General features: G+C 34.0%; 1 protein-coding gene and 1 long non-coding RNA gene across 13 annotated transcripts in view; one reads left to right on the forward strand and one right to left on the reverse strand.

The window, feature by feature from the left end:
* Positions 1-10,919, forward strand: part of LOC119083564 (calcium-transporting ATPase sarcoplasmic/endoplasmic reticulum type) — a 59,022-nt gene extending 48,103 nt beyond the window's left edge. For 8 of the 12 annotated variants that reach the window (XM_037193289.1, XM_037193293.1, XM_037193296.1 and 5 more), the window contains 2 exons: positions 83-200; positions 10,709-10,919. In XM_037193289.1, coding sequence (XP_037049184.1) covers positions 83-200; positions 10,709-10,740 — 150 coding nt within the window. In that variant the 3' untranslated portion in view covers positions 10,741-10,919. Of the gene's footprint in view, positions 1-82; positions 201-9,903; positions 9,979-10,708 lie in introns of those variants that run through there. The other 4 variants (XM_037193298.1, XM_037193300.1, XM_037193297.1 and 1 more) reach the window with 1 other exon arrangement.
* Positions 10,920-11,266: 347 nt separating this feature from the next.
* Positions 11,267-13,419, reverse strand: LOC119083598. The gene is made up of 2 exons (XR_005088900.1): positions 13,371-13,419; positions 11,267-11,551 (listed from the first exon to the last, which is right to left on the reverse strand). It is a non-coding gene; the product is annotated as an uncharacterized LOC119083598 (long non-coding RNA).
* Positions 13,420-14,947: the final 1,528 nt, after the last annotated feature.

The raw sequence follows: 14,947 nt of genomic DNA on the forward strand, positions 1-14,947 counted from the left end.
TCCGATCGTGCGACGGTCGGAACTGTGACGAGATCAATTTTTTGTAATTAATTTTCTTTTACGTTTCCCATTTGTCTTCTAGACCGTTTTCCAAGTGACACCATTAGGCGTTGACGAATGGATGACCGTGATGAAATTCTCCATACCCGTCGTACTGCTCGACGAAGTGCTGAAGTTTGTCGCCCGGAAAATCACAGACGGTACGAATCCACTGTACACAGTGCACTGGATTGTGCTTATGTGGGCAGTATATTTTGGCTTGATCATTTATGGTCCATTTTAAAAAAACAAAAATCATTTACTTAAAAAAACAAACAAAATTTGCATAAAAGAAAACAAAATAAGTAAAAAAAAACCAACCAACCAAACCAACAACAAAACTTAAAACAATAAGTAAAAGCAAGAACCATCAACCACATCAACCACAAATTAAAACAAAAAAAATCAGAACAAAAAACCAAACAAAAATTAAATTTTTTTTTTGTTTGATTTTTGACCATTAAAAACCGAAATTAAAATTAAAAAAATTTAAAACAAACTAAAACCAAATGCGATAGAAAAACATGATTGAAACGAATTGATAATAACCACCACTAATAATAACCGCAAAACCACCATCCAGAGAGCGATCGAAAGTCAAACCGTTTCGCTGTATATAGTTTGTGGGTTTTAAATTAATTTAGTGAATTTGATTGGAAGATTGCAAAGAGTGAGAAAGATTAATTGTTTGGGGGAAATAAAATCAAACGTAAGAGCAAATTTTACTGTCAGTGGATGAAATGAGTGTGACTACCATTTACGATTACAATGTGACTTACTCGTTCGTCCCGGTTTGATTTTTGTTTTCATTTTTTATTTCCTTCGAAAGAATTTATTTAATTTTTTTTTGGTTCTTGTTTGTGCGTGCATGTGTGTGTGTGATGTGTTTGTTTTCGTTTTAATTTTTCTTTTTGTTGATTTTCTTTTCGTTTTACTTTTATTTTTAAGTAGGAATCCAATTTATACTTTAAATTTAGTCATTTAATTCAACACGGAAAATTAAAATTGAAAAAAAAACAGACACACAAACACCCACATCCATTCACTATACATCACGAAATGTACAACAATTGCATTCAATCATGATTTTTAACCACTCCTACCATCAACCACTGTTTGTTTTTGATATTTTTTTTTTTTAATTATTATTTTTCGTTTATATGTGAATGAACTGATAATATTTTGATACAAAGCAGAAACCAGCAACAGCAAAAGCATTAAAATTGAAAATACGAAAAATTGATTAACCAAAACCACACGTAAATAACGACACACTTTTCGATTTATTGTTTTCTTTTCTTTTCTTTTTTTGGTAAATAATTTATTTTAAATTAAGTTAAATAAAAGAAACAAGAAGATAGAATATCACAACATCCATATACGAATGAGTTCCGACTGTTGTTGTAAAACTTAATTTAATACAATTGAGTGTAATGCGAGTGAATTTGTGCATTTACCCGAAATTCCAGTTTGTGTTTTTTTCTTATAATTTTCCCATCCACAATTAGCACGGAACGCATTACCCAAAATCCGGAGACATTTCTGTGTGTGATACGATATCCGATTCAGGCATGAGCGCCGACGGAGAAACCTCGGCGGCGGCTAGCCGAAAAAAATTTCTCGGCGGCGGCGAAAAAGTCGGCTTGAGCCGGCTGAAAACGGCTCGGCTGGAGGTTTCTTTTAACTTTTTTTTTTTTCAAAATATTAACCTTTAGATAAATTCATGGAAAATGAACTAGTAAGCATGAAAATGAAATTGTACGGAAAGCGAAAATGTAGGTAGATTAGGTTGTTCAAAGTGCAAGTGGAACTGGTCTTGTTACAAGCAAGTCTCTAAGTCTAAGGTTCACTAACGCGTCAAGTTTTATTGCCTCAAAACTTGAACTAAATGGAAAATCATGCTCCAGTACACTCATTTAACTCATTAAGAAAATGGTTTTCGATAAGAAATCGAAAGCTCACGAAAATCAAGTAAAAATTGAAAAGAAAAAAAAATCGAGAAAATTCGCAAAGATCGATAAAGTTTTCTCAAATTTGTGAATTAACTGATTGTGCGCCTTCGGCTCGTTCCGCAAAGGTCATACTTGCCAAAACAACAAACTTAGAAGCGAGGACGTAATATACCATTCTGGAAAATTCATGAAAATTCAAGAAAATTTTAAAAATTTTCTTAATTTTGAAAAAAAAATAATTCAAAAAGTACTTGAGCTGCTTAGGATCAACAGGAATCTCGGTTTTCAAAATTATTTCACCCATTCACCTTTCGAAATCTTTATTTCATTTTCCAGCCGTTTCAAGCCGGCCTGAGCCGTGTTTTTTGGCACCGGCTAGGCTGCGGCGCGGCTTGCTCAAAAATGGCCGGCGGCGGCTTGATCGGCGGCTTATTTTCGGCGGCGCTCATGCCTGATCCGATTTCGCGCTTACCTCTAACATTTCACATATTTCTAGCCGGTTCAACTATATTCACAGTCAATGGTTGTTCAGTTTCTTAACTCATCCAATCTAACGTTTTGAATGTCCAACATGATCCCGTTATTAGCATCTTACCGGTAGAATACCTGCTAGAGAGACACTAACGCAAATTTGCAACATTTTTTTTTGTGCGAGTAATTTTAAACCGAAACCTGCAATCAATTGCACACTATACCACGGCCAGATCCCAACTGATTGTCGTGGCAACCATTTTTAGGTGTCCCATATTACGGTTGCATAATCCATTTTGTCTGTGTGGAAATAGTGCGGTATTCTGGTAACGTAATGGCATAGCCTATTCTAGGAATTAGATCCCTTCTAGTCTTCAAGAATTCCCTGAAAATTCTTGAAAATTCTCAAAATTCTTGAAAATTTGGTAAAATTCCTGAAAATTCTCAAAAACCCTTCCCTAAAATAGGCTACGCCGTAGCCCATTCTCGTGAGTCATGCTTCTCCGAAGTTAACGACTGCTTGATTGTTACGGATACTCAAAAACTGCGACTCATTTAGCATTATGACTCTTCACAATTATTCTCTCAATTTTTTGTTTTTCGAATCCTTGAAAGTAGTAGATTTAGCAATAGTTCAGCAAGACTGACGACAATCCGAGGATTACGACAAGCCAACAGAAATGACTATAATCTAGCCTTACGCCCATGTGGTTCCCTGTTATCGGGTTGTTTTTACTTCCTCAATTTAAGTTGAACCAAATATGAGATCCGATGATCATGCCATCGAGTTGCGTCAATTCATATCACAGAACTCAACGATTGCAATTTAACGAAAGTTTCTTAGGTTGCGTATCGTCTCATCAAATCGAAACATTTAGGATGGTATACTCGGCCGTCAGTGGTTACATTGGAAACAATTCCAGTAAAAGCTCTGCCACAAAAGCTTTTAAAATTGATTTGGTTGGCCATGAAAGTTAATTCATAGAAGTTTCATTTCAAATCAATTTCAATCAAATCTCATTCACATTAACCGCAAAATATCAACAAATTCCAATGTTTCAATCGTAATAATAATGCATCCCAGTGCCGTTCATAAAATTGCTGTTTTTATTTTCTGTCCAATCAAACACATTACACAAATGCATAAAAGTTGATTTAAAGTCTCATCCCACACACACACACACACACAATTACACACCCAAAAAATTTACTCACATTCAACCGACGGAGCTATACGATTTATATTTGAGAAAAGGAGAAAGAATGAAAACGAAACACTGAACATTATGTGGTTGGAACAGTTCGGTAGACACGATTTTCTGAATAGTTTTTGGTCGTCAAATTGATTTTGTTGTTAAAGTATATAGGAAAATGGAATGGTTAACCGAAATATTTGATGTAGAGATATAATTGAGTGCCTAATTTTAGTCGTTTACATTTACATAAATTATGGTGTAGATAGTGAAAACAAAATGGGTTTCAATCGGGACTCCTAAGCTTTTTCGTTCCATTTTTTTCTTTCTTTCATTCATTCATTCAGTTGGCAAGAAAATCATTTCTATCTCTACGGTCGCAGTGATCCGTTATTTCAGCGAATCGACACTTTGTTGGTTGTTGATTCGAAGACAAAAGAATAAAGCGATAGATTCGGATGGGTATGCTAATAAGTCACGGGAAATGTTAAAAATGATTCGATTAGTTAATGGCCGGACGATGGGAAAGTTACAGGTCGTACAGTGCGTTAGCTTTGATGCTTCCAGTCTCGAGAAAAAATAATAAAAAAAATTCCAAAGGATCACTGCGACTAGTAGAGAGACAATGTGAAAGGTAAAATCGAAATTCTTTTCACATTCAACGGTGCAATAGGAACATTAGAAAAGTAAACAATCATTGATCTATCAACAAATATAATCACTTTTCCATGCGTTTCAAGGCGTTGTTCTCACTTTAAGCAGCGTCGAATTGCACAGTTTTGTTTTTAAGGGAAAACTTTTCGTTTATATTGCGCTTAAATTTTCGGAGTCATTTTTAGACATTAACATTAAATGGCCAAATTTTTACCTAGAGTTGACACTTTAAAAGTTAAATCGACGGACAGTTTGAGTAGAATCGTTTAAAAGGGAATTTTAACGGAAAAGAATGCGACGAGGCAGAAGAAGAAGTAAAAAGAAGAAGAAGTAAAAAAGCGTTCAATAAAATCGTTTTTTAGTTTTTAACTTAATAAATTTCTCTTTTTTGTATATAATGCGAATAATTTATAGAAAAAGAAAACAAAAAAAATGTTTTACTTAATTTATCCAGTCAATCTTACAAACGGATGAAAACAGTAACGGCCGGTTAGTACAAAATTTATGAAAAATATCAGAAAAATGCTTAAAAAACTGTGGATCGGTTCAAAAGTTCAAAAAAAAATGAACGGAAAAAGTACTGGAATCATATTGTAGCAGGCCATCAATCATTATATGGAAATTAGGTCGATTTCAATCGATTTTCGATTAAAATCAATCAGACGGCGCACTGCAATTTGACGATTTCAGTGGATTCTTCTTTCCACTGTGGTTGGATCGACATTCGATTTTTCATGCATTTTTCACATATTTTTCACTAATCTTGTACTTCATCCAAATCTTCATCGTAAACACACATTAGTTTACCGGTCTCGTAATATTTTTTCACTTGAAGATTTAAATTTCTTCATCGTTCTCAATATAGTAAGCAACGTGTATTTATTCTGCCGATAGCGACATCTAACACTTTAAAAAACAACAAATCTTTCGAGAAAAAAGAGAGTAGAATTTAGCCGAATGAAACATAAATATATCTAAATTAGTGAAAGAAATTGAATAACAAAACAAAAATGAATACAGAAGAAGTAGTAGACGATACTTTTAATGAATGAATAGAATACAGTTCAACTAACAAACGTTTTTAGATCGCGAGCCTGTGTGCCGATCAGTCCTTCATAAATCAAAATCATTCCAAATTACACTACCCCGATACGAAAGATACTCATGGTCTACGATTTTTGACCACGAGAAGTCCACCATAACAAGGTATGTCCTTGCAGAAAGTACAAATTGGTATCAATAACGAAGGTGTAGAGCTACCAAATGAAGAATTTGAAAATAAACATTTTTTCTCGAAAAATCGAAGAGTAAAGTGCCCATTCCACTTAAAAAAAGTACGCCGTGAGAGAGCCGTTAGAGCGCCGTGAGAGAGCAAACTGTCAAATAAACAAAGAAAAATTGAAAAAATTCAATTTTGTCTCTCACACGGAGTACTTTTTTTGGTAAAAGGAAACTAAGCATTAAGAATGTCGTTCGTATCGGGCATTTGTATATTATGACAAAGGTTTGGAACAGTGGCTTTATGACAGACTGATCATCACACATGCTCTCTCGGTCTATTACATTTTAATAAAAATTCAAACAAAGCATTTTTCTCATTACGTTTAGCGTTAGGTAATTATTATACAAAATATTTAAAGAAAACAAAAAAATTGAATAAAAAACAAGTGAAAAGAAACATTATTAAAAGTAAACAAAAAAAAATATTTTAAGCTCTGTAAGTTGCTCGAAATAGATTGACTAGTTTTAACAAATTAAACAAACAAAAAAAATTTAGGGAATTTTTAATGAAAAATGTGTAAGAGATTAAACAAAAACAACCAACCACTTACCTAGCTGATATAAATATTATTGTGTTGCTAAATGAATACAAAACTTTTGTCTGAGAAAATACAAGTTAAACGAGAGATGATTTTTAATTAAAGGAAAAAAGAAACAGAAAAAAAACCGAAGGATAAAAACTATCGTTTGATTAATAATGTAGTTCGATGAATGATTACGATACCCATTTTAACCGCTACAGGCAATGATTAGATGTGCTTCGACGTAAACCAAATATCGATAAAAATAGAGAAACGCAGTCAGGACTTATTTTAGTGAAGTTTAATTCTTAAAAACTCTGAATAATTCCGAAAATTTCTGAGAGAATTCCGGAAAAATCCGGAGAAAAAACTCTGATTTTTTCGGAATTCTTTCAGATATTTTCGGAATTATTCGGAGGTTTCTAAATTTTTCAGAATTAAAATTCTCTAAAATGAGCCCTAAACGCAGTCCGAAAATTCATTTCAACTTAATTTTTTTTTTCAATTTTCTGTTCGGACATCATTGACTGTTCGTTGTCAAACCAGCAGTTTTCCTTTTAAATAAATTCATTTTATCCCAGAAATAAAAATCGCGCGCGGAATGCAAATATAAGTTCGTATACGTTCTGAACGATTCGTTCATTCTTTTGCAACTTTTCTGAAAAACTCCGAATAATTCCGAAAATTTCTGAGAGAATTCCGGAAAAATCCGGAGAAAAAACTTTGATTTTTTCGGAATTCTTTCAGATATTTTCGGAATTATTCGGAGGTTTCTAAATTTTTCAGAATTAAAATTCTCTAAAATGAGCCCTGAACGCAGTCCGAAAATTCATTTCAACTTAATTTTTTTTTTTTCAATTTTCTGTTCCGACATCATTGACTGCTCGTTGTCAAACCAGCAGTTTTCCTTTTAAATAAATTCATTTTATCCCAGAAATAAAAATCGCGCGCGGAATGCAAATATAAGTTCGTATACGTTCTGAACGATTCGTTCAGTCTTTTGCAACTTTTCTGATTTTTTTTTTCGAACTGCTGTTCCAAGGCTGCTTATGGACATTTTAATTTGCAATACATGCTGTTCATGTTTATCACATTCCAAGCGTCAGACACAATCCCAGCTGTCATACATCTCGTATGAATTGAAATAGCAATTTGCACGCAGCTAATGTCAATCGATTGAGGTTAAGGACAACTTGACGAAGACTTGACTGGGATTAAGTTGACGAATTATGATCATGATATACAATAACCATGCGGACAATGTTTGTGTCCAAGCTCAAGTAATCATTGTCTTCAAGATGCACTCAACTGATTCTACGAATTTATATTTTTAACCTGAAAAGCTGTCGATTTCAAATTTGCTCGTGTGTTTCCAGAAGGACACAGTAAAATTTCGTATTAAATTGAACGGCAGCAAAAAAAAACGAGAAATTCGTGAATTAGTAGAGCATCAGTCGAACCCAGACCTGAGATCAAAGAGTTAGCAGCAAAATACGCTGTTATACGTCAATCCGTGAGAGCTGCTTCAGAATCAGAATTAGTAAATTAGTATTTTCCTACGGCGAAATTTCCAACAAAAAAAACTTGAACAATGAAACACAACAATTTACCAACAACAACCACAATTCACACAGAATTGCATTAACATTCCATAGTGTTTAACATTCCGGCAGCAGTGATTGTGCCAGAAACAAAAATGTCCATTCCAGACGACTAACCATCTTTGTAAATAACTCTTTTACCCCCCATTCATTTGAGCACACATCCTCGTAGAAGTAGCTGTGAACGTATAAGACAATGGTGATGCGGAAAATGTGTCCACCACACTTGTCTGTCGAGACGAGACTCGTTCTTATCAAATTATAACATTATGTGACGATAACACCTGCCCGCCCCGAAAAATTTGAATAACGACATCAAACCCTCGCATCAAACCAAATCAAAAGCTTTTCTTGACCAAAAACAAACCAAACTACCACAATTTTTGTTTGCGAAGTGTGTGCCAGCGATATATAAATATATTTGACTGACTTGATTTTGAAGAGCATTTTGCATGTTGTGAATAATCCAGTAAGTACACAAAACATAAATCTAATATTATTGTCACCATAAGTGCGCCAAAAAATTCAAATTATTTGAATTGACAATGGGCCATTTTAATGCCAATACTTCGGGACTATCCATACACGACATCCATCGAAAGAGAGAGAGATAAAACGTCAAAATAGCGTACGTACAAAATAGATTTTGTGTTTCTCTCTTTCGCTGCACGTCGCTTATGGATAATCCTTTTTTTTTAAAAGCTGTGTTACAATGTCTCGGTGGTATGTTAGGTGCACTTATGGTGTAAATTTAAAATTAAAAAAAAACTTTTGCTAATCCTGTAAATAGTAGCTTAGTCTTAGATTTAAGTATTTTTTTAAATTCAAAATTTCTCAAACGAGATTCGAGTATTTGACATCTATGCAAAATATACCATTAACCGAGTGGAACAGCGATGAGGTTCGAGCTTGTTCATTCCCAAGTTACAAATTGAGTATTACGGAAACTGTAATTCATGCCGTAAGTGCGGTCGAAATTCAAAATGGAAAGTGCGGAGGTCTTTCTAACGTAGCGTCATTTTGATACAAGGAAGCGTTGAAATGGATATTTCGGTTCACTTTTTCATCGAATCGTTCACTTAAAATTCAAATTTTAGGCACACTTACCAAAGTTCTAAAAGTTCTTTCAGAACCTTGACACTTACGGCGTGAATCGGTTCAAAGTCCAAGATACGAGACGTCCAAATATTCTCAAGTGTTTTACATAGCGGAGCGGGTCCTCAAATTTTGGCCGAAAACTCGAGAAAAAATCAAAAATTGCCCTCATTTTTGGCCCGAAGCATGAAAAGTCCATTAAATAACTGGGGATAAAAAGTGGAAAGTAGTCTCGTTTTCGTGTGTTTATTGACTTCGGCTTCGCCTCTGATCAACAAAATTCACACGAAAACTTTGAGGGATTATTCTGACCCCAGATGAAGTCAAAACCACTTACAGTTTTCTTACAAAAATTTCTCCAGTTACACGAGCCGTACAGGGTCGTGGGGGGTGTCATTAGAAAGGTAATTGCATGTACTTGCAAATAGTGTCTTATTGGGTTTAAAATTCATCCACACTGAGATATGTACAGTTGAAGTTTTCAAACGAAAAAAGACTGAAAACTTGCACTTTTCTTACAGAAATTTCTCGTGGTCACGATATGTACATGGTCGTGTGGGGTGTCATTAGAAAGGAAATTGCATGATCTTTCAGGAGCAGTAGAGCTTACGGAAGTTTGGTAGCATTAATATAAGCACTTAAACATTTCAACTTCTCATAATTCGTCGTAGATGCTTCCAAACCCCGATAAGACCTATTTGCCCTGAAAGTACATATGAAAATCTAGATTCTAAATTTTAGTGTTTCGTTGCAAGTCACAAGCACGTATCTAACAAAAAAAATCTGAAAATTAAAATCTAGATTTTCATTTGTTAAACAAACAACTTCCAAATCCGACAATTTATTGGTATCTACTTTTCCGCGAGTGTACGTTTAACGAAAGAAGTAACAGATTTAGTCATTTTTGTAGACGGTAAAAATTCACATATTATGTCAGTCTCGGCTCATTCGTTACGAAAGGCGAATGAATTAAATTAGTTAAATATTAGAAAGATGTCCGATGCTCGAATACGATTTGTTTTTTTTTATATCTATTTTACGAATCCACCTTGACCGAAGCCAAAATTTAATATTTTATTTTTATTCCCAATCACAGTAAGACCAGAATTCCATTAAAGTTGCGAACGTCCGCAATGCAACTTCACGTAAAAGTGAAAGATGATAACAAACAGAAAAAAAAAATTAAATTATCACACCACCACCCCATCACCTACAAAACCATAAAAATGCTTGAGCTTTTTGGACCAGGAAAAATCAATACGCACACCTCCTATACCAAAAAGATAAAATCGAGAAAAATAATGGAACACCCATTAACGCATTTTTAAATAATTGGAAACGTCAACAAAAAAAAACCATAAAAAAATTTTGGAATTGGAAAATATCATTAAACAGTAAACATTGAAATAACATTTTAATTTGTAAAGTTAAGAAAATTCGAAAATTTCTAATAATAAAAAAACAAAAACAAAAAATTGTTGTGCAATAAAATATGCGCAATGTGCATGAGTCCCTCCCCAACCCCCACAACAATACCTGCACTTTTAGTGTATGCCCAGCAATATTATAATGAACGTTGTTACTTTTTGTATGATTTTTAGTTTTTTTATATTCTAGAAACACCGGACATTCATACCGACAGTGCTCACTCAAAATTCAAATAATAAAAAAATACTAAGACGTGCATTAGACACTGTCTAGTCGTAAATATTTGAATTTTTGGCGCACTAACGGCGTGAATTTAACATTTTGTTTAAATCGTAAAATGTTCAATCTTTTTTTTATAATTATTTTTATTATTTTTTTGTCTTTATCAATTTATAATAATTGTTCTTTAAAATATTTATTTTTTTATTTATTTAATTAATATTTTTTCATTTTTACAATTTCTCTTTTTTTAGTTGGCGAGAAAGTTGTTGATAGAATGAAGTAAATCACTCATCTCGATAATGAGTTTCTATTAAGACAAAACAGAAATTTAACAAAAAAAAATGTTAAAAACAAAAATTCAAATCAAATCTACAGTCTAAAAATATAGCTTCCACCGCCATCTCTATTTACATGAAGAAGAAAAAAATTTATTAATTTAAAAAGAAGTGAAACTTATAATTATTAAATAAAGAAACCATGCATCTATTCTATCTACTAAGTTATTGTAGAAGTATTATTATTCTGTCTTTTCAAAGATACAAACCAACCATAAAAAATAATTCAAAAAATCTTTTATTTTCTTTATTTTAAATGTTTTTGATCTACATTTTTATCGGTTTCTCTTTACGTGTAACATCAACCTAAAATTTGAAAAAAAAAAATTGTTCTCAACGTTATTGGTTATTTTTTTTTCTTCTAATTATTCTTTTCTTGATTGTAATTAAATTTTCTAATTTAATTTTAGTCGAATCGGTATAATTTGTTAATTATTTTGGACGTGAAACAAAAAAAAATTTCATGGGAAGGTAAATTTTATTGTTTTTAATTAATTAGAACATTTTCTTTTTCTCGAAATACGTTTGTTTTGTTGTTCCGGCTCGATGATATATATTTGGAGCGGCCGCAATATTTTTAATTTTATTTTTTTTCTTTCGTCTTGTAAAGTATGTTTTTTTAAGAACTCTTATTTTTAGATAAACAATTTGTGACAATAAATTAATTTACAAATAAAATGAAATTGAAAACCAATTATCCGTTTCGTTTCTATTCCATTGAATGCGAAAACTTCTTCGTCGGAGAAATAATGTAGTTCACTTATACACCATTAGAGGTGTGCGCCGATTTCAAAATAGTCGGCGGCGGTGCGCCGACTGGTGATGGATCGGCGGCGGCGCGCCGAAAGAAATTTAATGTCGGCGGCGGTGCGCCGATCGGCGCGCCGATAAATTAAAAAAAAAATCTAAACTTTCTAAAATAATGCAAAGACATTTGAAAAAGCGTGCGCAATCCTTTTTACGAACACTGAATTCTTACTATCTTGCAAACTGAAGAACTGAAGTATCAACCACGAATCCAAGTACAATCTCATTTTTATCTTTCGAATGTACAATCCCTGACCTTCATTTTAAAAACATCTGATTCAATGAATCCAAGAATGATTAGTGAGTTTGCCTAAATGACATATAAGTCAACTTATAAGTTGGAAATTTTCAGTCACATCTTCATCTTCATACTAGATGTTCTAGAAGGTTACTTAAAATTTACAACTTATAATTTATATGTCATTTTCGCAAACTCACGATTGTCCTTTCGATTAACAAGGTTTTGAAAGAACAGGTTAAGACACTTTCGAGTTGATCACGAGAGCGGTGGAACCAAAATTTTCCTCTGTAGCGCCAACTAGGTTTGGAATATTTTATATGACGATTTCAACTTACAAAAAATAATTGTTTTCAAGTTGACTTTTCAACAATATGTAATAAGTGCGTTTGACAAATTTGGTTTCAACCGCCTTCGCGAGTGTATACCCTATTCTTTCAGAACCTTGGGAAATTATGAGTAACTGTCAGAACATCTAGTAGATTAAGAAGATGTGACTTTACATTTCCATATCTTCGATGTAGGAGTGAGATCGTAGTAGTAGGTTTGCGCCATAGAGTTACACTCGAGTGTTGGCAAGATGGCGCTTTTCTATGAAAATGCTACTTTTAAGAGGAAACCAGCATTTTGGGTGCCGATGCTCCTAATAATTGTATTCTTGTGGCCAGCAGCTGTTGTTTTTACTGCTGTTTTGACTGCTGTTACATGAGTACTGATGTCTGACATTTTGTGTCATTGAATTTGTGTTATGTTTGTTTGTTCTTAGAGTCGGTTTAAATGTGTGAATTTCGTTACAGTAATTGAATTAATAAATTTTAGGAACAAATTTAACTAAACGAAATAGTGAAAATTTATCAAATTAAAGTCAACGGTTTCAGAGTAAAAATATCACAAATTTCATTAAAGAATACTACTAAATTGGTTGCGAAATCGTATCAAATTGTCGGTACAGACGTATCCAATTGCATATTCGAGCAATTGAACAATCAGATTTTATGAATCTTCAGAAGCAAAAAAGTGCAATGGTTTGTTTTGATATGAGTCATCATAATTTCCGTTTTGACAGAACAACATATGACTCAGGGTTGATAAGTAACTACAAAGATAGGGTTGTCCATATAGTGGCCACATGGATAGATGATAAAACGACAAAACGCCATCACGCCAACTCTCGAGTGTAACTCTATGGTTTGCGCAAATAAGAGATTTTGATAAACATAAATGTATAAGTAATAAGTAATTAGTAATAAGTGTATTTGCTGAGCAGCATATAGCAACCTGACTTAAAAAATTAAGAGATAGAAACATTTGCTAAAACCTTGTAATCACGCACACACTGTTGTATATATATTTCAGTTTAAGTTTATATTGCCGCCCATTAAAATGACTGAAAGCAATAAAAGTATAACATTTCGGCGCGACGAAAATGAAACCGGCGGCGGCGGCGGCGTGAGCCAATATTTTTCGGCGGCGGCGCGCCGAAAATTTGGCCAAAAATCGGCGGCGCGCCGGCGTAAAATCGGCGGTGCACACCTCTATACACCATCCATCACCCAGCGAGGTGCCGTTTATCATATCTATAGAACAGATAAATTTTAAATTTTTGTTATAGTAACTACGATGAAAGTTAAGAGTCGCTTAGCGAAAACTTCGATCTCCGATTTGATTTCCGATCTTTAAGTGCCCATTCCACTCAAAAAAAGTACTCCGTGAGAGAGCTGTGAGAGAGCAAACTGTCAAATAAACATTACTGGTACGCCAGCACATGAGAGAAATCAGCACATGAAAAGTGAACGCATCCAAAGATCTCTCGTGAGAGAGAGTTGTATTTCTGAAATAAAACATAGCTAACGCCGACCCGTACGAAACACCTATTCGTATCAAAAGCCTTTACTGTGAAACTCTTCATTTCTTTTACTTCATTCTCTACTGAAAAGCTATTCGCTCTTTAAAATCACTTACATTATCTTTCTTTGCCTTGTTATCATATACAAATAAATTGCCGGAGGCAATATAGACAGCCCCGTACGAAGTCAACTTTCATAAATTCCTATTTAAACAGCTATATACCGCTATATTTACCTATATTTTCCTATAAATAAACATTTCACAGAGGAATATATGCTATTATATAGCTCTATATGCCAGTATATAGCTCAATATAGGTGAATATAGGGGTAAATCCACGTATTTTGTGACAGAAATTTTTCTCTTTCACTCTCACAACATCCCCATTGTATTGTAGCGATGGCGCTCTACAATATGCATAGTCACATTTGGTAACATGACTTATGGTATGTTTTTTCGCATCTTCTTTGGTGCGTATTCGTACATCAAAAAGAGACAAAATTTGATTTGGTAACTTTTAATAAAATCCAATATGGCCACCGGCAGCCATTTTGTTAGGAGACCGGAAATTTTACCGACGCTTTACATTCGTTAATACCTTTCAAACAAAAAAAATTTGAAATTCGGTCAAAGTTTACTCGAGATATTGACAAAATACTCCACGTTCACTGTACGGCCGAGTAGGATAAGAGCTCACTCCAAGAGACCTAGCTCACGCTCCGGAGAACATAATTTCATAAACTTTTTTATCCCTGATTGATACGGTCAATACCTATCTATTAAAGCTAAAACAGACGAAATATGTTGAAATGTGGCCGACCTACAAGCAAAAACTGCTTGCCGCCCTGTGCCTGTTTCACACCAAGGGGTCTAACTCACGAGTCGGTCATCCGATTTCCATAAACTTTTTTTTTGTCGATCGGTATTGTAAATACCTTTTATTTGACGTATCAGTCACAAGTGTAACGTTTGAATGTCCGGAGATATCTTCGAAAAACCGTAAAGCACTTATTGGGCCACAGCTCGGGAAGGGTCGATCCAAAATCACTCATCATCGAACTTAGCCTGTCTTTTGACATTACCAAACGGAAAAAAAAGAATTTTCAAAATCGGATGCGTTTTACTCAAGTTATCGTGCAGACGGACAGACGGACATTTTTTTTCACTGATTTGGCATCTCTAGACAACCACAATAGGTTTCCCCTTACTCAGGGAGTCCAATTCGACGTGTTACGGACGTATGCGTAAACGCATTAGACCCC

Source organism: Bradysia coprophila, unplaced genomic scaffold (assembly GCF_014529535.1).
Source record: "Bradysia coprophila strain Holo2 unplaced genomic scaffold, BU_Bcop_v1 contig_70, whole genome shotgun sequence".
Classification (NCBI taxonomy): Eukaryota; Metazoa; Arthropoda; class Insecta; order Diptera; family Sciaridae; genus Bradysia; species Bradysia coprophila.